The sequence below is a fragment of the Mesocricetus auratus genome, unplaced genomic scaffold, assembly GCF_017639785.1.
Source record: "Mesocricetus auratus isolate SY011 unplaced genomic scaffold, BCM_Maur_2.0 Super-Scaffold_100038, whole genome shotgun sequence".
NCBI classification, from domain to species: Eukaryota; Metazoa; Chordata; class Mammalia; order Rodentia; family Cricetidae; genus Mesocricetus; species Mesocricetus auratus.
Window position 1 is genome coordinate 10807403 of NW_024429216.1, and position 24129 is coordinate 10831531.

A 24129-nucleotide genomic window follows, 5' to 3' on the forward strand; every position below is an offset into this window, starting at 1 on the left:
CATAGAAACTACCCAGCATTATGCCGGGTGGTGGTGCACGCCTTTAATCCCAGCACTCGGGAGGCAGAGGCAGGCGGATCTCTGAGTTCGAGGCTGGGCTGGACCGACAGCCTCCAAAACAATACAGAGAAACCCTGTCTTGTAAAACCAAAAAAAAAAAAAAAAAAAAAAAAAAAAGAAAGAAACTACCCAGCATTATATACAGTCTTTCTCTTACACACATACACTAAAGTCGGTAAGAAATTAGTAGCCACTAATAAATGTGTGGTGGCTCACATTTCCAGAACTCAGGAAGCTGATGCAGGAGCATTGCCATTAGTTCAAGCCCAGACTGGACTACGGTGTAAGAGCTGTCTCACTAAGTTAAGGAAAGAAATAATAGAAAGGCGAACAATCATTAGTAAAATGGAGGGCTGGGGAGACAGCTCAATCGATAAACTTTATTTTGCAAGCATGAGAATATGGTTCAATCCCTAGATCCCCACACAAAACACTGAACATAATCCCAGGGCTTCGGAAGTAGAAACAGGCTGGCTTGCTGGCCAGTTAGTTCAGCCTGTTTGGCAAGATTCCAGACCAGTACAAAGCCCTGTTTCAAAAATAAACCAAAAGGTTGGGGTTAGGGAGATGGCTCAATGGTTAAGAGTGTTTACTGGAGTTCTAGTGCCAGCAGCTCACATACCCAGATCAGCTCCAGATGATCTGGCGCCCTCTTCTGGCCTCCACAATCATCTGCACTCACGTGCCCATACCCTCCCGCCACACACACACATAATTAAAAGTAAAATATATTTTTTAAAGGTTGGTAGTGACTGAGGAACATCTGAGGTCCTCTGGCTTCCACACTCACACACATACACACCTGTACACTATCACACACACACACAAAAATAGAATAAATATAACGACATCATGTATGACATTGTTAAAAAACTTGTTTAAAATAAGTTATTTTAAACTTATGAATTATTTATATCTGGAATGTTCCATGGAAATTTTTGGACCGAAGCTGACCATGGGGTAACGGAGGCCATGGGAAGTGAAACTGAATTAGGGGAGGACACCTGTCAACAGACCCCAGGATCTGTTCCTGTCCCTCCCGTCGCTGTCCCTGTTGGTAGAGCTCTTTGTCCTCACTGTGGCCGCGTGGAGGATGGCAATGTTGCCTCTTTGCTGGCTTGCTTGTTTGTGACAAGGTTTCAGGTAGTCCAAACTGGCCTCAAACTCCATCCTCCGGCCTCATGCTGTGGAATGCTGGGACAAACCAACAAAGGAAAGCTGGTGAGCTGCCTAGCAGGAAGGGGTCCCCAAGCCCGATGACCTGAGTTTGGTCCCCAAATCCCACTTAGTGGAGCAAGAACTACCTCACACAGGCTGCCTTCGACACAAGCACCTCGGGCGGAGCACACACAATACTGAATAAACAACTAATCAAATATGGGAGGGAGTAGAATTTTCACGTAAGGTCCAGGTAGGGGGCTGGAGAGATGGCTCAGTGGTTAAGAGCACTGGCTGCTCTCCCAGAGGACCTCGGTTCAATTCCCGGCACCCACACGGCAGCTCGCAACTGTCTGTAACTCCAGTCCTGAGATATGACACCTTCACACCAATTCACGTAAAATAAGTTAAAAAAAAATAAAGTCCAGAGAGGCACGGTGGTTCACACCTGTATTCTGAGAAGGACATAGAGGGAAATCAGGAAGATCCCTGCAAGGTTGAACCCAGCCAAGGCTGTGATGTAATGAGACAGCCCCTATCCCCCACCCTCCAACCCCGAATCTGGAAGAAAAAACCAAAACCACACAGTGGTGCATGCTGGGAATCAAGCCTTTGAGAGGCAGAAGCAGGTGGTTTACTGCATATCCGAGGTTAGCCTAGGGCTGTAAGTGGAGTTCTTGGAGTTCAAGGCTAGCCAAAGCTACTGATTGAGACCCGTTCTAAAAAGTATCCCCCACCTCCCCCACCCCCTCCCCTTCCCCCCACAATAGTAAAAGTTAGATGTACAACTGGGAAATTCAAAGGCAAGCTGTCTTCAGGCTCAGTTAGATCCAGGAGGTCAAATCCACTTCCCTCACAATACCACCCATGAGGGGGGGGGCGCTCCACGCTTGCCAGGCCAAAGAAAGGTGGCTGTGGCTTCCTCTGTGTGCAAGAGCAGGGTTGCTGAGCAGGTAAGTGACTTGGAACAGGAAGCCTTTGGATTTCTGCCCAGCAAGCTTACGGCTGGCTCGTGAGTGAAGAGCTACCTTTGGGACTCCTTGACCCTGGAAGCTGACTTCGAAGGAATGAGACCCACCCAGTCCTTTGTCAACAAACCAAGTTGATCTTCAGTTTTAAGTATGCCTCATAGGCATGTAATCTGGGAGCTCCACACTCCGGGCCGCACTCCGCTGGCTTCCTTCCTGAGCCGGCCCTACCCACAAAGACCGGCCAAGAGAGAGCCAAGCCCACTTGGTGGCGTTCCAAAAAAGCAGGTGCAAAAGGGAAAAAGACCATCCAACACACGGACTCTTTGACTCATGGGAGAAAGGGCAGGAGGCAAAATTTTACAAAGTCAATAGTGAAGTCGACGCTAACACCCTAGACCTCCTCCATTTTTAGCTGGGTTGGGATAAAAGAGCCAGCGATGGTAAAAGCTATGCCATGACCATCTTAGTTCGGTTTCTGGAATCATGATGGAAGGAGAGGATCAACTCCCTAGATCTGTCCTCTGAACCTCCAAGCATGCCCTCCCCACCCTGAGAAGAAGGAGAGGAGTAAGAGAAGGGGGAGGGGTGCGCCGAGAGGAGGCATGACCCAGAGCTCAGCAGGTAACGGTACTTACTGCCAAGCCTGTGTTCACTCCCTGGCGATCACCGATACTGAAGGAGAGAACTGACCCCCGCAACTTGTTCACGGGCTGTGGCACATTAACCCTTCCTAAACAAGAATTATTTAAAAATGTAAACACACAGCCGGGCGGTGGTGGCGCACGCCTTTAATCCCAGCACTGGGGAGGCAGAGGCAGGCGGATCTCTGTGAGTTCGAGGCCAGCCTGGTCTACAGAGCGAGTTCCAGGACAGCCTCCAAAACAATACAGAGAAACCCTGTCTCGAAAAACAAAAACAACACACACACACACGCACACACGCGCACACACACACACTCCATTTCTCCATTGATGACCAAGTGACGAAGAGCATTTGTTGTCCTTTCTTGTAGAGGGCTGGGGATTGATTCCCAGCACCCGCACGTAAGTTCACAGCTATCATTAACTCCAGTTCCAGGGGATCTGGTGTCCTCTTCTGGCCTCCACAGGCACCAGGAACACATGTGGTGCACACACATACATGAAGGCAAAATACTCCTATACACAAAAGTAAATAAATCTCAAAAACAGGAAAAAAAAGCGTCAAGGCTTTGGGCACGATGACCCACACTTTTCAATCCCAGCACTCAAAGCCAGAGGCCCGCAGATCTCTGTGAGTTCAAAGCCAGTCTGAAACTGGGTGGTGGCGTTACACGCCTTTAATCCCAGCACACAGGAGGCAGAAGCAAGCAGATCTCTGTGAGTTTGACACCAGCCTGGTCTACAAAGCGAGTTCCAGGACAGCCAGGGCTACTCAGAGAAACCCTGTCTCAGAAAGCAAAGCAAAAACAAAAAAACCAGCCGGGTCTACAAAGGGAGCTCCAGGCCATCCAGGGCTACATAGTGAGACTCTGCCTAGGACGGGAAAGTGATGGAGATCTAAACTGCATTTACTCTGTGCCTATTATTCTTACAGCTGACCTTGCGTCACACCTGTTCCAAGCCAGAGATGGCATCAGGAAGTCAGGTTGCACCCTTACTAAAAACACCAGCTGTCCAGGTCCATGCCTCATTCTGCTGCTTCTTGGCTGGTGGTCTGGAAAGATCCCGTGCCTGTTTATCTTTCACCCATGGGGACCATTATGATAGTGTCCCCTTATTAGGATTCTTTGTTTTGCTCTTTTTTTGAGACGGAGTCTCTCTGTGTAGCCCTGGCTGATTGGAAGTCACTCCGTAGACCAGAGTAGCCTGAATCTCAGAGATCCGCCTTCCTCTGCCTCCGGAGTTCTGGGAATAAAGACGGAGCACCACCGCCCCCCGGTTCTTCCTGAGATTCTTGTGAGCGATGAACAAAGACGGGGATTTTCGAATAGTGTCCTTTCTGGACCTGCCTTTGGGACCAAGCCATTTCCCCTCCCCATGACTCCGTATCCCTACCTCCCCCAAGGTTTAACAGGGGCTGGGGTGTTATTTGCAGCAGGCTTAGTTGAGTGCCTCATAGACAGAAAAAGTTAACACGCTTTGCAGTTTCGTTACAGGGATATGGGGCAGCCCAGATAGAGAGAGCTAGGTCATCTCAACCCCCCCACGCCCCCAACTCCACAGAACCAGGAGTGTCAGCCTACACCTGGGACCCCAGCCTTGTCCTCCTCAGCGTCACAGCTAGTTGGAAGCCAGCCAGGACTACATGGGACGCTCGCTGTCTCATAAAAACAAAACCAAGGTGGGCGGAATGAATGGCTTAGCAGGTAAAGGCATTTGCCACCAAGCTTGACCGTCAGAGTTGGGGCTCCAGCACCCACTTGACTGAAGAGCCAACTCAAAGCAAGTTGTCGTCTGACCTTCAGCCGCGAGCAAACAGACGAATAGCATCCTTAACAAGTAGGTCCGAGCCAGCCTCCACTTCTTGGGGGGCCCCCTGAGGGAGGGGATCCAGGCATGTGGCATGCTGGAGAAGGGGCCCTATTCCAGCCAAGGTGGCTCTCTTGCAAGGAACCTTCAAGTGGCTGGCCCTGGGGTAGGATTTGGATGTCAGGAAAACCCCCGCAGCTGAATCCCCTTCCTGTGCCTCCTGTCCCTGTCGTCCCTCGCCCCGCCAAATGGGCTTCGTCAGCTCCCCTCAGCGGCCCTGGGACTGTGAAGAGGCGGGCAGGTAGGGGTAGGGAGGGAAGGAGAGTCTAGAGAGACAAAGGGGCCGAGTCACAACCAGCCACTGAGCCCAGAGGACGCTGGTGAGAGAAAGTGGGACATGGGGAGGGACTCATGGGGCCAGGGGCAGGCGTGACTGGTCCAGCCCCACCCAGCGGGGCTCGGCCCGGCGGGTTGGTCTGTGCTGTCACCTAGCGGGCAGCTGTGGTATAAAAAGGATGCTGGGCGGGAGGGACGAGGGACGCAGAGGCCAGATGCGGGGACAGAAACGTAAGAGTGACATCTCTGTACAGGGAAAGCCACGAGACAGAAAACAGAAAATGACTGCCGCAAAGACAGATGCGGACAGACAGACGACAGACAGACGCACGCACACAGTCAAGGGAATGCAACGAGACGTGGGGACCAAGTGACACACACGGGTAGACAAAGGAACACCAGAGGCAGAGCAACAGAGAAACACGGGGACGATGGCGCGGGAGGCAGAGAGAGACATGCGGGAAGAGACGATGCGGCGGCCCAAGAACCCAGCCAGGGCCGACACCAGAAGGGGACCGAGCCCGCTGAGAAGTGACCTCGACCCCGCGACAGCAGCGGGACTCGGGGAAGGGCGGGGAAGGGGCGTGGCCGCGTCGAGGGGCGGTGCCTCAGGCAGGGAGACCCTATGGGAGCCCACAGACTCAGGCTAACCAGAGGGCAGGGGGGCGTGGTCTGGACCAGGAGGCTGGGCTTCTGCCGGTCGGAGCCGACCGGAAGTTTGGAAGGGGGGCGTGTGACCGCATCTCAGTAGAACGACCAGTAGGGGGCGCAGTGGGACTTTTCCGGGCCCCGCGGGGGCGTGGCTCATCGGCAGTGGGCGTGGTCGCATGGCCAAAGGGGGCGGTGCTTAGTCCCAGGAGAGGGCGGAGACAGAGTCGTGGGGCCGGACAGGTGTGGGACTCGAGAGGGGTGGGGCCAGCGCTCCGGGAGAGGGCGGGGCCTTGGGTCCCAGGCTAGGCTCGGAGGCGAGGGGCGGGGCCTGTGACGTCACGGGCCCGGCCCGCCGGAGCTAAGCGAGGGGCCGGGGGGCGCGGATCCTGAGAGCCAGGCGGGGCAGAGCTGGGCCGAGAGGACCGAGCCGGGGAGCCGTGGTCGGCGGGAACCGGCCTGGAGCCGGGCACCCCAGGCCCCTGACCGCCCTCGCAGCCGGTCGGCGAACGCGGCGTGGTCCCTCGGCGCCCCCTGCCCGGGCCCAGTCCCTCCCCGGGCCCCCCCATGGCCCGGGCCGCGGTCCTCCCGCCGTCCAGATTGTCACCGTCGCTGCCGCTGCTGCCGCTGCTTCTGCTCCTGCTCCAGGAAACAGGTGAAAACGCGCGGACGCGCGCCTGCCCCTGCCCTGAGAGCGGAGGGAGCCGGGGCATCGCCCCCCGGCTCGCTCCCGGCTCCCCGAGGCCCCTGCCCTCCCTCGTGCCCCCCTGCAGCCTGGCCCTGCCGACCCGGAGGAGATCCCCGCAACCCCCCCCCCCCGCGCTCCGTCTCCGGCGCTCCCCGCCTCCCTCCCTGCACCCCCCTCGTGCCCATTCTCCCCCGGGCTTCTCTGCGCCCTCCGCCTCCCTCGGGGTGGAAGGGGTTAAGCCCTCCCCATCCCGCGCCGCCGACCACTTCTCCGGGATCTGGATTTCCGTCTCTGCTCCCCCCTCCGCAGGAATGCGAGGAATGTTTCCCCCCACTCACTCTAGCTGGAGGGTCGTGGCGGTGAGGAGGGACGACACCGCCCCCCCCTTTATTTTCTTCTTTTCCTCGTGGCGAGGTCGGGCGTCTGAGGCCCGGGGGGGACCCGCAGCCCAGGCTCCTTAGACCGAGGGTGGGGATCTCGGGCCTCTGGGGGCCCTGGCCAGCCGGTGGTGAGGTTGGGGGCACTCTGGGGCGAGGGTGTGGGTCCCGAGCGCAAGCCTCGGGCCTCGGGGGTTCGCGGGCGCGGGCCACCCGTCTCTGGGGTTCTGCCCCCAGAATTCAGGGCGATCCTAGCCGGGATCCAGGTGGAATGGAGGCGGGAAAGGGGCTCAAACTTGTGGGTGTCGGGTTTAACCGTGGCCCAAGAGCTCTGCTCGCTGGGGTGGGGGTCCGGGGACAGTTAGGGTACAGTGGCACTAGGTTGGCAGCTTCGGGTTGAACTGTAGGGAATGGAATTTCATGCCCTGGGAACTCTGACCTTTGGCCCCCAAATATAATCCAAGACTAAAAGGCTCTGCCTAGAAGTGAGGACTTTGTCGGCTGAGTCCCAGCAGAGTCGGGGGCGGGGAGCTTTGGAGTTCGCCCCTTCCCCCTTCGCCTGCGAGCGCCCAGTGGCGACGTCCCCGGGGAAGTTTTCCGGTATCGCTTTCACCTAGTTTGGGAGGGGCGGGGCGGGGCTGGAGCGCTCCGGAGTCCCGACTCCCGGTTTCGGGACCTTATCTTTCCTCTGGCCACGCCTTTGTCCTCCGAGCGCTCGGAGAGGTAAACGGGAGGAGTCTCCTCCCCCTAAGGCCCGCGCCCCTTCCCACCCCCCACTCCCGGAGGGGAAAGGCCCCCAAGGAGGCGGGGGGGGGGGGGGGGGGGAACAGGTGTGCTGACCTCGCCCCGCCCCAGCAGGTGACCGGTGACCCGGTGTTGCTAACTTAACTGCGAACTACGGACCTGGGGGTGTGGAGTCCCCCGAGGGTATCCTCAGAGGGACCAGGTGGATCTTGGAGAGACTCACTCCTTTGGCCTCATTTTCCTTCCGCATACCTCCTTCGAGGTCGTCAAGCCTCGACCACTGAGCTCCCTGCCTGTCTCACAGCGACAGGACCTGCCACTCTGGGTGAATTTTCAAAGCCCGCCATACCCTACAAGCCCGGCGTTGATTTGAGTGAGGGAGCAGAACCCCAAAACAAACCTTGCTCCTCCTCCGAGCCTGCAGAGTAGGAAACAGAAAGCCCATGCTCTTTCCAAAGGTCCACTCCCGTCCCTTGGAGGCTTTGGAAGCCAGCGATCCAGTGGTCTTGCCAGGCAGGTTCCCAGCGCTTCCTGTTTCCTAGACCTAAGGCGACGACTGATTGACCCCTCTGCAGGACCCCCAGGGAGATTCCCAGGGGCTGGGCACACCGGGAGAAAGCTGTGAAGGAGACCTGGGCCATAACCCACCCGCCCCTACCTCCACTTCCTCATTCCCGGCTCCCTTGTTTTTTCTCCTCTCCCTCCGTTCACAACTCCTTTTATTTCTTCCTTCCCATCCTAATCTCTGTTTCTTATCTCCTCTCTCCTTTCCCTCCATCTGTGTCCCCTGGCTCTAGCCCCTGAGCCTCTCCCCTTCCTGGCCTCCTCAAGGGGAATGGGGCTTTCAACACCTGGACCTCCTGAGCTGGCTCCTCCCTCCCCACTCCTCCCCATCTCTCTCTCTCTCTCTCTCTCTCTCTCTCTCTCTCTCTCTCTCTCTCTCTCTCTCTCTCTCTGCTCATCCATGTCTGCCAGGCAGCCCCACACCGCGGTGGGGGAGGGGAGGCAAGGGACTGCAGCCCTGGCTGTCTCTTCTTGTTAGGGAGCAGGGACTGAGCAGAAGAGAAATGGGGGGGGGCAGGGGACAGGCTAGAGAGCAGACAAGGGACAGAAGCCGAGAGAGAGAGGGAGGGGACCAGGGGACCGAGAATCTGATCTGAGGATGGAGTCATGCTCAAGAGTGAAGGAAGATCTTCGGGGGAGGGCAGAGAGGGCCAGCGGTGTAGGCAGGGACACCAGAAGGGCCGAGACGTTTGGTGACAGGAGGGAAGACACCCGCCAAGGGACTGTGGAGATCCTGTGACCCAGAGAGGTCAGAGCGCAGGCCAGCCCCAAGGCCAGCCAGCGTGGAGGGCCACGGGGAGTTAAAGATGACGAAGGGACAGGGAGTCTTGCACAAGGGCTAGCTCCGCTGCCCCCGCCTGGGATGCTGTTACATTTTTAATGTCCCAGCGATGCTGAGAAACAGGAGGGGGAGGAGAGGGACCCAGGGTGATGGCCCAGGCAGTGAGAAAGCGTGTCAGGAGCTGTGACGAGGGGTGGGTGCTGGACACAGGGACACAAAGATCCCAGGGTCACAGAAACAGAAGCCTTAAGGCAGGAGTGGTGACCACACACCTGTAACGCCAGCACTCAAGAAGGCTGAGGCAGGAGGACTGCAGCGAGTTCAAGGCCAGGCTGAGCTGCATCGAAGGATGGAGCACGCCTTTAATCCCAGCACTCGGGAGGCAGAGGCAGGTGGATCTCTGTGAGTTCGAGACCAGCCTGGTCTACAGAGCGAGTTCCAGGACAGCCTCCAAAACAATACAGAGAAACCCTGTCTCGAAAAAAACCAAAAGAAAGAAAGAGAAAGAAAGAAAGACCCTATCTCAGAGAGTAGAGGAGGCAGGCCTGTAATCTTAGCGCCGGCGTGGGGGAGGCTGAGGCTGCAGAATCTTGAGCCCCAGGCCAGCCGTGGCTGTGGAGCTGAGGAAGGAAAAGAAAACAGAGGAGAGAGAGAGAGATGGGCTGGGTTGTGACTCAGTGGTAGAGTGTTCACCTAGCAGGCAGGGTGTGCTGGGTCCCGTCCTCCCCACTTCCTAAAGCAGGCATGGTGGCCCGAGACTGCAGTGTAAACGTGACTTCAAGATCACATCGCTACTTAGTGAGGTTGAGGCCCGCCACAGTTACCCGAGACCGTCTCTCAGAAAAGCAGAGGGGAAGCAAACCAGCTGGGCTGTGGTGCTTGAACCTGGGGTTCCATCCCTAGCTCCAAATGAATCACCAGGGGTCGTGTGCACCTGCAATCCTGAAAACGGAAGGTAGAGACCTGGACGTCAGAAGTTCAAGGTCGTCTTTGGCTACATTATTAAATTCCAGTCAGCCTGCCTACAAGAGACCCTGTGTCAAAAGGGAAAAAAATATCGTTACTTTGTATCATGGTGGCCTTAAATCCCAGAGCTTGGGAGGCAGAGGTGGGTTGATCTGAGTTCAAAGGCCGTCCGGTCTAATCAGAGAATGTACATATTGAGGACCCCCACATATATAATTTAGCTAAGTAGGCAGGAGTCTGGTGCTATGGGGGATGAGAAGCCACGGGACATGGAGAGAGGGTACAGATCCTAGAAGTAGGAAGGACCTGGACACAGACAGAGGCCAGAGTCTCCTGGGACTGGGATGGACACTAAGGTGTCCGCCTCTCTTGGCAGGATGTGGGAGTGATCTGCCCCAGGGCCCGGCCTGGAAGAGCCTGGGAGAGCTTCACCCTGATGAGTCTGTCCTTCAAGGAGGAGGTCCTCTGGGAGCTGAGCCCCTGTAGCAAAGGAAGGCTGAGCATCCAAGGGCCCAGAGGCACCCCGTATAGCCCTCGAGCGTTAAAACTGAGGCCACATGGAAATCCAGACGTAGCCCAGGTCTTGTATCCTGTCACAGGTAGTAAATTCTCCCCCTCAGACAGGCTCCGGATGTCCGCCGTGGGGGCGGGAACCCTGATTAATGTAATTAATTAATTAACCAGGTGGCTGAGGCAGCAGCTGATGTTCCGGGCCAGCCCCACCCTGTCATGGTGGGGGGAGGGTTGGACACTTGAGGTTTTACAGGTGCGCGGGGGCCAGATGAGCCTCAGGAGCCAGCCAGGCAGGACTCAAAGAGCCCCGGGGGTCCAGTTACAAGCTTTCTGTACCTTCCTCCTGCGGGCCTGGCATAGAGGACCCAGCCCTCCTCCCTCAGTTAGGAGACCCCAGCTGCGAGGCTCCCCTGGGTCTTTGCTCTCACCCTAGGCTCTCCTTATGCCCGTGGCAGTCCCCACGCTGACCCGCCGGAAGCCTGCTCTTCCAGTCCTTAGGGAGAGGAAGTGTGTTCGAGGACCCAGCTGACATCTCTATGGAGCTGTCACCAGTCAGTCCTGTTGAGGGAAGCGGAGAGAACCAAGTGTTCCCACGGGCCATTTTTCTGGCCACTGTCTCTGGGGCGTGGTGTTGGCTGTGTCCCTGCAAGGTCACACCACAGCACCTGCCGTGCTGCCTGTATGAGATGCTACTCTGTCTCTGTGTGTCTGTCTGTCTCTCTGTCTCTGTCTCTCTCTCTCTCTCTCTCGTTTTTCGAGACAAGATTTCTGTGTAATCACCCTGGCTGTCCTGGAACTCGCTCTATAGCCCAGCCCGGCCTCGAACTCACAGAGCTGCCTCTGCCTCCCAAGTGCTGGGATTAAAGGCGTGCACCGCCACCTCCCGCCCAGCCAGGAGGTGTGTGTTTTAGAACCAGGCCTGGAATCTTCCTGCCTTCATGACTTCATCTCCCCTGCCTCCCCACGTGACACGAGGAGGACTCCCCACGTCCGCCTCACCCCACCATCTCCAGGCACCAGGGCTCCCCCAGTCTTCCTTATCGAGTCTCACACTCATCCCCGCTTGGAAGAAAAGTTTCCATCCAGATCCTTCTCCATCAGCACAGCCCCTGCACTGACCCAGAAGCCCTTTCTTAAATGTCACTGATCTTTCTAGACTTTGCCCCGCCCTCCCTCCCCCATGCTTACACGCCCGTGGCTCCCCCACTAAAAGCCGGCACACTCTGACTCAGTCGTGGCTCGTGTGCCGGACGCAGCACAGTTTGCTGTTTGTAAGACGGGTGCTGGCTGCATAGGCTCTTCCCTGTGTCAGTCTCTCCCGGGCTAGGGTGGCAGGTGTCTGCCTCCGTGCCTGGTCGTCTGGCACCGTTTTTGATGGCCTCTCCGTTCACCCCGCGCACTTACGGAGCACCTCTGGAATGCTAGGCACTGTTCCAGGCTCTGGGATACAGGGGTGAATAAATAAAGACCTCTTTGCCCCCGCGGCTCTGCTGGGGAGATAGGTGGTCGTGCCACGTCGGGGCGAGGGAGCGAGTTAAGGATCCTTGTTATCTCCGGGCGGGGGTGATACACGTCGTTAATCCCAGCAGAGGCAGTCCCGGATCTGGGTGAGTTCGAGGCCAGCCTGATCTACAGAGCTAGGTCCAGGACAGCCAGAGCTGTTACACCTGTCTCGAAATCCACCCCTCCCCACCCTCAAAAAAAGAATCCTTGTTATCATTATTGTGATCAGAGCTGATCTCACTAATCAAGATAAGGAAGCCATGCTTCACTGCTGGGGATGGAAAACAGCAAAGGCCCTGTGGTAGAACAGAATCTTCTGGGCCAGAGGACCAGAGAGGAGCCGGGAGATGGGATGGGTGGGAACACACGGGGCTCAGAGAGCGAATGGAGCCCCGAAGGCTCCAAGCAGAGCAGAGGGACTGCTACCATCGTTTCTCTCTGGCTGTGTGGACCCACTCAGGAAATGTTGGTCCAGATGAAGATAGATTTTAAAGATGGATCCTACAGAGATGGGCCTTAAAAATGGGCTCCTCCTGATGGTGGGGTGCTGGCGCAAGCAGGTGACCCCGGGATCTTGAGTTCCTTACCATCTCATAAAACAAACACAATGCTGGGCTGTAGGGCACATGGCTCGAATCCCAGCAGACACTTCATCCCACAACGGTGAACATCCCATGCTTCTTTTCTTTTTGTTTTGCTTGTTTTGGTTTTTGTTGCTTTGTTGTTTGTTTTTTCGAGACAGGGTTTCTCTGTCCCAGAACTCGCTCGGTACACCAGGCTGGCTTCGAACTCACAGAGATCCGCCTGCCTCTGACTCCCAAGTGCTGGGACTAAAGGCGTGCGCCACCACCGCCCTACTGCATGTTATTTTTATTTAGAACTAGAACCTTAGTCTGAAGGTCTTGAGGCAGGAAGATTTTTGCTATTTGTATTTTTTCCATATATTACTGACTTGAGACAGGGCCTCCCTGTGTAACACAGGTTAAGTTGGGACTCTCTGGCCTCAGATTCGGGTTCCCCCGTGTCTCTGCCTCCTCAGTGTTGGAATGAACTTTTAGCATTTATTTGGTGTGTGTGTGTGTGTGTGTGAGAGAGAGAGAGAGAGAGAGAGAGAGAGAGAGAGAGAGAGAGAGAGAGAGAGAGAGAGAGAGAGAGAGAGAGAGAGAGCTCACAGTATATGTGTGGTGGTCGGAAGACAACTCTTCATCCACTAGTGGGTCTCGGGGATTGAACTCGGGTTGTCAGCCTTGGCAGCAGTCACCCCTACCCACTGAGCCATCCCACCCACCCCTCACTGACTGCTTCGAGCCCGTTTTGTTTTCTTTAATGCGCTTGCTGTCTAGCTCCATATGCTGCCCTAATTCACGTCTGCAAGGAGGGTGAGGCAGGAGGATTGATGTGAGTTCAAGGCTGACTGGAGCCACACAATAAGGCCCTGACTAAAACCTCTGCCTGGGCCGAAACAAACGAGAACCCTGCCAGATGTGGCCCGTGGGGACAGGCACCGACCCCGTGACCTGGCCTGCAGAGAGTGTCAGATCTTTTACTGGAATTGTCCCAGGGGACCCTGCAGGGTGGCTTAAACGTCTCCATTTTACACATGGAAGAACTTGGGCTTGAAAAGGTCATCCAGCCTGGAAGCAACAACCAGCAGGGAGCTCACAGCTATCTGTGCTGCAATTCTGCTAAAAAGTACTTCTGCTTCTGCTGCCCCTCTGTGATAGGGCTGGAACCCAGGGCTTCCCATGTGCTGTGCAGGGGCTCTACCACTGAGCCACACCCCAGCCCCTCACTGGGGGATTCTAGGCAGGGGCTCTACCACTGAGCCACACCCCAGCCCCTCACTGGGGGATTCTAGGCAGGGGTTAAGCTATACTCTCCCCAGCCCTCATAGATCTGTTTTGCCGCAGAGGATAAAGCCCTTTTGGTTAAGGTGGGCTAGGTTTCAGTGGTGAGGCATTGTCCACCCTCCCTGGCGCGACATGTCTGTACACGGTATTGTGTTCTGCCAGATCCCCTCATCGGGGCCACCAGGGCTCTTTGGTAAAGATTATTTGTAAGTGTTTGGTGTTGTGCCTACATGAGTGTCTGTGCACCGTACGCGCACGGTGTTTGAGGCAGAGCTGAGGCTGTAGAAGGTTGCGAGCCACCACCTCTCCAGTCTCTGAATATTATATTTATATTTATTTGAGGCATGGTCTAGCTGTGTCTCCCTGGGACTCACAGAAGTCCGTCTGCTTCTGTCTCCCGTGTGCTGGGATTAAAGGCGTGTGCCACCAACTCCCGGCTTGTGCTGAGATTAAAAGCTTTTGCTACCACACCTCGGTTCCCCTGGGTTCTTGCGTGTGACGAGGCCGGGACTGTACACACTCACCGCTGCTGGAGGGCAGCTCTCCCTCCAGATGGTTGTGAGCTTTTGCTCAGGGAGACACGTCATGACCTGTGTCCTTACCTCAGGGCTCACTGTCAATGGCCACTTGTAATTATCCGGCCTCTTTGTTTGTTTACCAAGTTCAAGCTTCCTGTGGACCTGCACTAAAGTGCTCTCCAAGCATTCCTTAGTCGTCGTAACACCCCTGGAGGGTGCGACACTGTCATTATGTCCTCATTACCCAGCTGGGAAACTGAGGCACAGAGATGTGAGAGCCCGGGTTTAAACAAACCCGCACATTACTGTGCCCTGGGCCATCGTGGAGTACTTCCTCCCGAAGCCAAGACACAGGCTTCCTTGTTTCTGTTCAAAGTGGGGAGACAGGTACTGGCGAGATGACTCAACAGTTACTGCAGAGAGAGGGCCTAACTCCCTTTCCAGTAACTCTGATTCCAAGGGATCTGCCGCCCTCTTCAGGCCTCCGTAGGTACCTGCACACACGCGCCGTACACGTAAACATAAAATGAAGTTTGCTTTTAATGTGAGCAATTGGGGGCTGGAGAGTTGGCTTGGTAGTTAAGAGCACTGGCTGCTCTTCCAGAGGACCTGAGTTCAAGTCTAAACACCCACACAACAATTCAGTTGTCTGTAACTCTAGTTCCAGGGGATCTGGACTCCACAGGCACCAGGCACACGTGTAGTGCAGACATACATGTAGGCAAAGCACCCATACATGTCAAATAATTGTTTTTGTTTGGTTTGGTATTTTGAGACAGGGTTGCTCTGTATAGCCTTGGCTGTCCTGATATTTGCTTTGTAAACCAAGCTGGCCTTGAACTCAGAGATCTACCTGCCTCTGCCTCCCCAGTGCTGGGATTAAAGGCGTGCACCTCCACAACATCAAATATTTAAAAAAATTTTTTTTGGTTTCATGAGACAGGGTTTCTCTATATTGTTTTGGAGGCTGTCCTGGAACTCACAGAGATCCGCCTGCCTCTGCCTCCCCAGTGCCGGGATTAAAGGGAGTCATTTTCTTAAGTGGTCTAGCCTCAGGCTTGTTGACTATATTCTGGTAGATAGCCCACCGCCATGCTCATTCACAAAAGAAAACACTTGAAAGTCAGGAAGACTCGTTGGCAAGAAAGGGGCTCGGCAGGAGCCATGGGGGGGGGGGTGAGAAGTAACGGGGGTGGCGGTAACCAAACTGTCCGGGAGAAAGGACTGTGTAGCTCCGGGGGTAAAACGCTCACCAAGTATGTGGGAAGCCCTGGGCCAACTCTCCAACAGAGAACAGAGCCAGGGGGACAAATCGACGGGCAAACTACCTTCTGTGTTAATATGAGGACCAGAATTTGATCCTCAGCACCCATGTCAAAAGCTAGGTGCAGCATGGAACATTGGAATGCCAGCACTGGGGAGGCCGAGACAGGGGGATCGCTGGGACTTGCTGGCCCTCCTCGCTGAACCGGTGAGCTCCAGGCCAATCAGAGGCCCTGTCTCAAATAAGGTGGGGCGCTGGAGAGATGGTTCAGTTGTTGGGAGCACTGCCTGTTCTTCCAGAGGATACAGGTTGAATTCCCAGCAACCACTTAGAGGCGCCAAACCAGCTGTAACTCCAGCTCCACGGGCTCTGTCGCCCCCTTCTGGCCTCCACTGGCACTGCATGCACACGGCGCACAGGCAAAGCACCCATGACATAAACGGAAAAAATGAATCTTAAAAAATAAACTTTGAGAGACAAGGAGGGTGTTGGGTGTGGTGGCGCACAATTTTAGTCTTAGTGCTGGGAGGCAGAGGCAGACAGGGCTCTGTGAGTTCAAGGCAGTGTTTGGCCACATAGTGAGCCTGGCTACAGCATAATGAGACCCTGTCATTCATTCGTGAGTGGATGGATGGATGGATGGATGGATGGATGGATGGATGGATGGATGGATGGATGGATGGATGGATGGATGGATGGATGAGTGAGTGAGTGAGTGAGTGAACAGGGATCTCACCTCTCTCTGCCTTGGCACTGCCAGTCCTGGAGTCTGCTGGCTTGTCCCTCCCTCGGTGGCTGACCTCTTTCCTCTCTCCCTAGGAGCCCAAGATGTGCGGGTCCGCGTGCTCCCGGAGGTCCACGGCCGCCTGGGGGGCACCGTGGAGTTGCCGTGCCACCTGCTCCCACCCACGTCAGAGCGTGTCTCTCAGGTGACGTGGCAGCGCCTGGACGCCGCCGTCGTGGCCGCCTTCCACCCGTCCTTCGGCGTCGACTTCCCCAACACTCAGTTCACCAAGGAGCGTCTGTCCTTCGTCAGAGCCAACCAGGAGACGAACGCCGACCTGCGCGATGCCACGCTGGCCTTCCGGGGGCTGCGGGTGGAGGACGAGGGCAATTACACCTGCGAGTTCGCCACCTTTCCCAACGGCACCCGCCGCGGGGTGACTTGGCTCAGAGTCATAGGTGAGTGGGGGCGCGCTGTGTGAGCCCCTTCCCTGGCTATTTCTCGGTTTTCAAGTTGACGCTCCTTAAGGTGTTATCCAATGTCTTTTGCTTGTGTTGAGGTTTGTGTTTTCCTTTTATTGAGAATGGAAACTCATGTAGTTAAGCTCAAACCTTTTGGGGTTTGTTTATTGTTGGGTTTTTTTGTTTGTTTGTTTGTCTTTTTTTTTTTTTTTTTTTTTTTTTTTGAGGCAGGGTTTCTCTGTGGATTTGGAGGCTGTCCTGGAACTCGCTCTGGTAGACCAGGCTGGCCTCCTCAAATTCATAGAGATCCACCTGCCTCTGCCTCCCGAGTGCTGGGATTAAAGGCGTGCACCGCCAACGACCAGCCTCAAACTTTTTAATTTTATATTTTAGAAATGTGGTGCGTGTGTGTGCCTGCCTGTGTGTATGCGTGTCTGTCCTGCAGGGTTTGGGGTCAGTGGGCAACTTCTGGGAGTCCGTTCTCTCCTTACACCTTGAGGTCCTAGGGGTCCGACTCCGGGTGTCAAGAGTCAGGCTTGTGCTGAGACGCTTTTGCCAGCTCCGGCCTCAGACGTCTGTGTGACCCAGGATGGGCTGGAAAGTTTGATACTCTTGCCTCCGCCTCCGCCTCCGAGCGCTGGGATTGAGGACCTGAGCTCAGATCATTTGGTGCTGAGGGGAGAGCCAGCATTTGTATCTGCTAGGCAAGCCGTCTCCCGACTGAGCTCCCTACCTTCTTAGTTCCCCCTTTTCTTGGGGAGTCGGGGGTTTGAGACAGGGTTTCTCTGTGTAGCCCTGACTGTGCTGGAACCCTTTGTAGACCATGCTGGCCTCTGTCTCCCGAGTGCTGGCATTAAAGGCGCCAACCCCTGCCCAGCTCCTTCCTTCCTTTTAAGAAATGTAGACCCAGGTTGGCTTGGACTCTAAATCCTGTAGCCTCCATCTCCCGAGGAGCCAAGGCTCCTACCTTTGATAAATGCTTATTTGTCATCTACTGAGTGGTACTTGCCTATTCTGTTTACCAAGGACATGGCAGACAACAGCATTTTTTTCCTTGGGTCGGGGCTGAATATATAGCCCAGGCTGACCTCAGACTCACAGCAGCCCCGCTGCCTCAGGGCAGGACTGTAGGTATTTAGGCCATTACACTCCGCTCTGGTTTTGTCCTGAGAGTGAGAGCCGTGGCTTGGTGAGGAGGCGTCCTGAGTGTCACAGAGGGCACAGGACAAATCGTTTGTATCAAAACATGTGATGGCGCAGGGGGCTTGGAGCGGCAGGAAGAGGGGACAGTGAGCCTTTGGGTCGCTTTGGCTTGACGCAGGGGGAGGCAGTGCAGGTAGGAGGGAGAGGAAGCAGAATAGAGGGAATTTTGTCCCTGGGGTGGGGGAAGGAGGACCAGAAAGGACACCCATGGGGCTGAAAAGATGGCGCGGTGGGCTGGCTCCTGTCTCATAAGACCTGGGTGTGATTCCCAGCACCCACATGGCAGCTCACAGCCGTCCGTAACCTCGCCCTCTTTTCTCCTCCGTGGAAACTGCAAACACCGGTACCCAGACACAAGAGAGCAGAAGAGAGGACTCCCAGCCTGCTGGCCTCAGCCACGGGCGACTGACGAGGCCAGTTGGCACAGTGGCAGAGATTCCTCACCGAAACTGGAAAATCCCCTGCAAGCCACACCATCCAACCCTCCAGACACCAAGTCACCCCAGGTTATTTCCCCGTTTCCGGCTCCAGAGAGTTGGAAACCTCCCTGTACATTCTGGAACAGAAGGTTCCCTTTCCAAGGGACACCAAAAGAGCCGCTTCCATAGCTCAGAGCATAGCTCTTGCCAGTTCTCGGGGAGCAGGCCTGTCATCCCAGAAACTCAGGGCTACACAGAGAAACTCTGTCTCAAAAGAGGAATGAGGCTCTGTCATCGACTGTCTGCCTAGAATCCCCCAGTGAGGTGGGGTAGCTCAGTGGTAGAGCCCCTGCCTAGAATCCCCCAGTGAGGGGCTGGGAGCGTGACTCAGTGGTAGAGCCCCTGCCTAGAATCCCCCAGTGAGGGGCTGGGGTGTGGCTCGGTGGTAGAATGGGCACATGCATGCATGCATGCACCGCCAACACTTGGAAGTTGGAATTAGTCAGAAATTGAAAGTCATCTTCAGGTGTATAAAGTGAGTTGAGGCCAGCTAGTCTACACGAGATCCTACCTCCCCCCAACCCCCCTCAGAGAGAGCACACACCCTACAGAGGCCTCCCACATCTCGTAAAGCTCCCTGTTCTTGTGCGATAGCTTGGACTGGAGTGTAGTCCAACGCTTGGAGCCAGGTGTGGAGGCGTGCCTGTTCTCCGTGGCTGAGGCAGGATCGCGAGGGTGAGGCTAGCCTGGGCTATACAGCCAGACCTGGCTTCAATGCAGAAAAATGAACAAACATTGCTCAGTAGCCAGTGCTTGCCTGGCGTGCACAGGGTCCTCGGATGTGTGTCCCTAGGCTGTGCTACACTGAAGTGATGGGGGGGGGGCTCAGTGGCAAAGCCTTGGCTGTCACCGACAAGGCCCTAGATTATTCCATCAGTAGTACTGAGAGAGGGATGGGGGCGGGCAGGTAAACTTCAGAGCATCAGTCCGGCCACAGGCATTGTGGGAAAAGAAGCCTCTGCCTCTGTGGAAAGGCTGGTGATGTGGGGGCCACACTAAAGGGCTTAGAACCCCCAGCCTAGGATCTAGGACACTCCTGTGGCCCCCGATGGACAGATGTGCTTTGGTGATCTGGGGGGAGGGGACCGGTAGCTCAGCTGGGAAGATCCACTTGGACCAGGAGACGCATGAGTTCTGACTCCAGGGACAACACTGGTTAAGAGACACCCGGGGTGTGTGCTTTGCCCTCCCCCCTGGGAGGATAAGGTTGAAGGGCAAAAGTGAGGAGCGACTGGGGGTCCCTGTTGTTTATTTGTCTTTACCCCATTTAGGAAGTACAATGGTGATCATGGGGAAAGAAATAGGACTTTTCCTTCTGAGCCCTCTCAGACCCCTACTGGGGAATTCTAGGCGGCCTACTCAGACACTTACTGGGGGATTCTAGGCGGGCCACTCAGACCCTTACTAGGGGATTCTAGGCGGGCCACTCAGACCCTTACTGGGGAATTCTAGGCAGGAACTTTGCCACGGAGCCACACCTCAGTCTTTAGTCTTTCTTCTTCCTCTTATTCTTTTCTTTTTTGTTCTTTTTGAGGCAGGTTTGACTCTCCTGTGTCCTGGTACTCACTCTGTAGACCAGGCTGTCCTCAAACTGAGTGATCCACCTACCTCTGTCTCCCGAATGCTGGGATTAAAGGCGTGCCCCTGGCTCAAACTAGACTCTCAAACTATTCAACTCAGCTGTAAAATTTTCATTTTCTTCCTGGACATCGCACTCTGTCTCTACTTTTGATTTTTACTTACTAATCTAGAGCCTTTGGTGTTGTTTTGTTTTTGAGACAGAGACTGTTGTAGCCCAGGCTGGCCTGTAGCGTCTGACCCTCCCGCCTCCTCTTCCCAGTATGGGCGAGCAGCTCTCCGTACCCCGCTTAGCTCTTTATTATTGATTCAGAGTCTGACTGTGATGTAGCTTAAGCCACCCTCAAACGCACCATCCTCCTGCCTCGGCCTCCCCAGTGGTGGGGTCTCAGGGATGAGCTGCCATCCCCAGCCTGTGTATCTTTCTCGTGAGACAGTGCGGATATTGTAAAATGTCCTACACATACACAGGCTTGGTGATGCACACCTTTAACTAATCTCAGCACTCAGGCAGAGGCAGGTGGATCTCTGGGAGTTCAAGGTCAGCCAAGGCCACATGGGGAGACCAGTTTCCAAAGATAGATAGATACATACATACACACACATTTTTTATTATTTATTTATTATGCATACAGTTTTTTATCTATATCCCAGGAGATGGCATCAGCCCTCATTATAGATGGTTGGGAGCCACCATGTGGTTGCAGGGAATTGAACTCAGGTCCTCTGGAAGAACATGCAGTGCTCTTACCTCTGAGCCGTCTCTCCAGCCCCATACATAATCTTATACAGGCTAGGATAATGTGTGCCAGACAGAGCCTAAGCATGTTCTTTGATCCGTCCATCAGGAACCTAGGTTACTCTGACACTATAGAAAATGATTAAGTCGGGCGTTGGTGGCGCACGCCTTTAATCCCAGCACTCCGGAGGCAGAGGCAGGCGGATCTCTGAGTTCGAGACCAGCCTGGTCTACAGAGAGAGTTCCAGGACAGCCTCCAAAGTTACAGAGAAACCCTGCCTCGAAAAACCAGAAGGAAGGAAGGAAGGAAGGAAGGAAGGAAGGAAGGAAGGAAGGAAGGAAGGAAGGAAATGATTAGAATAGCCTGCCCACGTCTGTGCACATGCTATGGTCTGGACGTTGAGCCGGTGCCGCACAGCCTGACTGTGACCCCATGGCTCGGCAGCCGCTGCTCAGATCTTTGTTGAGTGCAAGCCATGAGTCGCACGCCTTTGGTCCTCTCTCTAGCCCAACCCGAGAATCATGCTGAAGCCCAGGAGGTCACGATCGGCCCCGAGTCCACGCCTGTTGCCCGCTGTGTCTCCACGGGAGGCCGCCCACCTGCCCGGATCACCTGGATCTCATCTCTCGGTGGAGAGGCCCGAGACACTCAGGAGCCGGGGCCGCAGACTGGCACCATCACCGTCATCAGCCGGTACTCCCTGGTGCCGGTGGGCCGCGCGGACGGCGTCAAGGTCACGTGCAGAGTGGAACACGAGAGCTTCGAGGAGCCGCACCTGCTGCCGGTGACCCTCTCCGTGCGCTGTGAGTGTGCCACGAGGTGGCTTTCCCTCGCCCGAGCTGGCCATGCTTACACCAGCCAAATCCCACCCATCGCCTGTACTGGTTTCTGAGGGCCGCGTGTGTGTGCGCGCGTGTGTGTGTGTGTGTGTGTGTGTGTGTGTGTGTGTGTGTGTGTGTGTGTGTGTGTGTGTGTGTGTGTGTGTGTGTGTGCAGGCGCGCGGGCGCGCGCAGCCTCCCTGGTCCACCCTGGGATTCTTTGTAAGCCAGTCTGGGCTGCGGGGCCACCTGCCCCCTGCTCCTCCCGGGAACTGAGAGAGATTAAAGGTGTTCACACCAGCTCTGCGCGGGCTTTTTCGGGCTCCTTGCCTGCCCGCCCCGGAATCAAAGATAAGCGGAGAAGGCACTTTCTTCCCAATCGCTGATGTGTGAGACCAGACTAGGAAAATGCGACACATAAGCTGTCCCCGCCCTGACTGGGTTTGCCTGTTGTCAACAATTCCCCCCCCCCTCGCCCCCATTGTCTTTTCCTGATTGCCAGGGACGCCAGGTAGCACGTCTCCTGGACCACGGCCCACTGTTGTCACGCTTGGTTCATTCATTGGCTCATTTCTGGAGACAGAGTTTCACACAGCAGGGTTTAGCCTCAAACTCCCCAGAGGGCTGAGGGTGACCTGCTCACCCGTAGCCCGGGAGCCCCGTCTCCACCTGCCTCAGTCAGCATCCCGGAGTGCTGGGATTACAATGTGGACCACTGTGCCTGATTCTGGGAGGGGCCTTGCGAGTCAAGCATCTCCCCCCCACCCCCATTTAAACCTCCTCCCCCGGGGCACTCCACTGACCGCTGCTCCCAAGTGTTATTTCCTTTGGCCTCCTAGGGATCTTGGGATTCCCCCAGCCTTCCCAAAATATCCTGGACTAGCTTCTCCAGAAACTGCCTACAGTGACAACCCCCAGTTTCATCTAGAGAGACACCCCCAGCATGCTCTACACAATTTAAGCGGCTGGAATTCTACCTGCTTCGTTTTTGTTTAATTTTGGGTCAGGGTCTCACTGTGTAGCCGTGGCTGGTCCAGAACTTTGTAGACCAGGCTATCCTCCAATTCACAGAGACAGCTCCACCTTCCTCTGCCTCCTAAGTGCTGGGATTAAAGGCATGCCTCACTCAGCACGGAAGTTTTGCTTTATTTTGGGGTTTTGGTTTTTTGTTGTTGTTTTTATTTTTTCCATTTTGTTTGGTTTGGGTTTTTTGAGACAGGGTTTCTCTGCATAGCTCTGGCTGTTCTAGAGCTCACTCTGTGGACCAGGCTGGCCTTGAACTCGAGATTTGCCTGCCTCTGCCTCCCAAGTGCTGGCATTAAAGGCGTGCGCCACCACCGCCTGATTGTTTTGTTTCTTAAACACTTATTTTACTATTTATAATTATTTCTATGCACTTGAGTGTAGGCCAGAGGTCTTAGATGTCCCGAGAGCTGGAGTCACAGGCCGTCGTGAGTTGCCTGATGTGGGTACTGGGGAGAATTCTCAGTAGGAACAGTACATACTCTTAAGTGCCGAGCCACCTCTCCAACCTTTGTTTTGAAAGAGTCCCACACCTTGTAGCTAAGGATAGCCTTGCACCACCCTGACAGCGTACTGTGACACCTGACCCAGGGTCGCAGTGGAATCCTTGTGCCCTCCGCTGTGAGATAGAGTCCCCTACCTTGTGTACAGTGGTTCTTTCCAGCCGTATTCATAACGGAGACACTGAACGTGAGCCTGTGCACCCTGACTTAACTGTCAGTCTACACTGGCTGACCCAAACCGCCCGGATGCACTGTCTCCCGTGTGGACAGATCTAGGCATGTTGAGTCGGGAGCGCGCGCGCGCGCGCGCGCGCACACACACACACACACACACACACACACACAGAGGCACGCACCTATGCACACGTGTGCACACGTGGTAACTGTAGTTGTTTTCTTGACCCTGTCTGAGCTGGCTTTCAAATGGCTTCCTGGGCGGGGTCGACACTGGTCGGAACCTACACAGTGTAGTCTGCTGACCCTCGTTCGTTATGACTGATGGGTCTCCTGGCTCTTGTGCTGCTAACCTGTCCCAGTTCTGGGGTCCGCTCGTCTCTGAGTCCGCCGTCCGTCCCTTCCTCTCAGACCCTCCCGAAGTGTCCATCTCTGGCTATGATGACAACTGGTACATCGGCCGCAGCGAAGCCGTCCTGAGCTGTGATGTACGCAGCAACCCGGAGCCCACAGGCTACGACTGGAGCACGTGAGTCACGTGACCCCGGGGGGTGTGTGGGGGAGAGCACGGGGTCCGGAGCCTTAGGTCTGAGGTAGCTCTGGGTCTGAAGGAGGGAGGACTAGGAGTCTGGACCCCTGAGTCTGACGGCTGCGGTCTCCAGGGCGACCCACTTTCCTGGGTGCCCGCGATGCTGCTGACCTCACCCCACACCCTCAGGACGTCGGGCGTTTTCCCAGCCTCTGCAGTCGTCCAGGGGTCCCAGCTGCTTGTCCACTCTGTGGATCGAATGGTCAACACTACCTTCATCTGTACAGCCACCAATGCTGTGGGGACAGGCCGTGCTGAGCAGGTCATCCTGGTCCGAGGTAAGGAAGTCTCGGCATTTGAGTATAAAGCCCTGTGGTTTCTCCCTTTGGGGCTCGGGTCCTCTTTGGGGTGTCACTGATGCTGCCCTAGGACGAGAGGGAGTCAGGCCGCCTCGCTTGGCATAAATGAGCGTGTGTTTCGGGTTCTCCATCTTGGCTGCAGGTGTG

The 24129-nt window shown here is 55.5% G+C and overlaps 1 protein-coding gene and 1 long non-coding RNA gene across 4 annotated transcripts in view; one reads left to right on the top strand and one right to left on the bottom strand.

Moving 5' to 3' along the window:
- Positions 1-420: 420 nt before the first annotated feature.
- LOC121135498 lies at positions 421-5948 on the bottom strand. 2 transcript variants are annotated; one of them, XR_005872603.1, is made up of 3 exons: positions 4630-5948; positions 2825-2919; positions 421-1254 (listed from the first exon to the last, which is right to left on the bottom strand). It is a non-coding gene; the product is annotated as an uncharacterized LOC121135498 (long non-coding RNA). The 2 variants fall into 2 exon arrangements; XR_005872602.1 differs by lacking the exon at positions 4630-5948 and having other exon boundaries at positions 2825-3040.
- Positions 5949-6029: 81 nt separating this feature from the next.
- Positions 6030-24129, top strand: part of Nectin2 (nectin cell adhesion molecule 2) — a 31849-nt gene continuing 13749 nt past the window's right edge. For both annotated transcript variants that reach the window (XM_005086321.4, XM_005086322.4), the window contains exons 1-5: positions 6030-6278; positions 16211-16573; positions 21083-21379; positions 23506-23623; positions 23813-23961. In XM_005086321.4, the coding sequence (XP_005086378.1) occupies positions 6191-6278; positions 16211-16573; positions 21083-21379; positions 23506-23623; positions 23813-23961 (1015 nt within the window). In that variant the 5' untranslated portion in view covers positions 6030-6190. The remainder of the gene's footprint in view (positions 6279-16210; positions 16574-21082; positions 21380-23505; positions 23624-23812; positions 23962-24129) is intronic.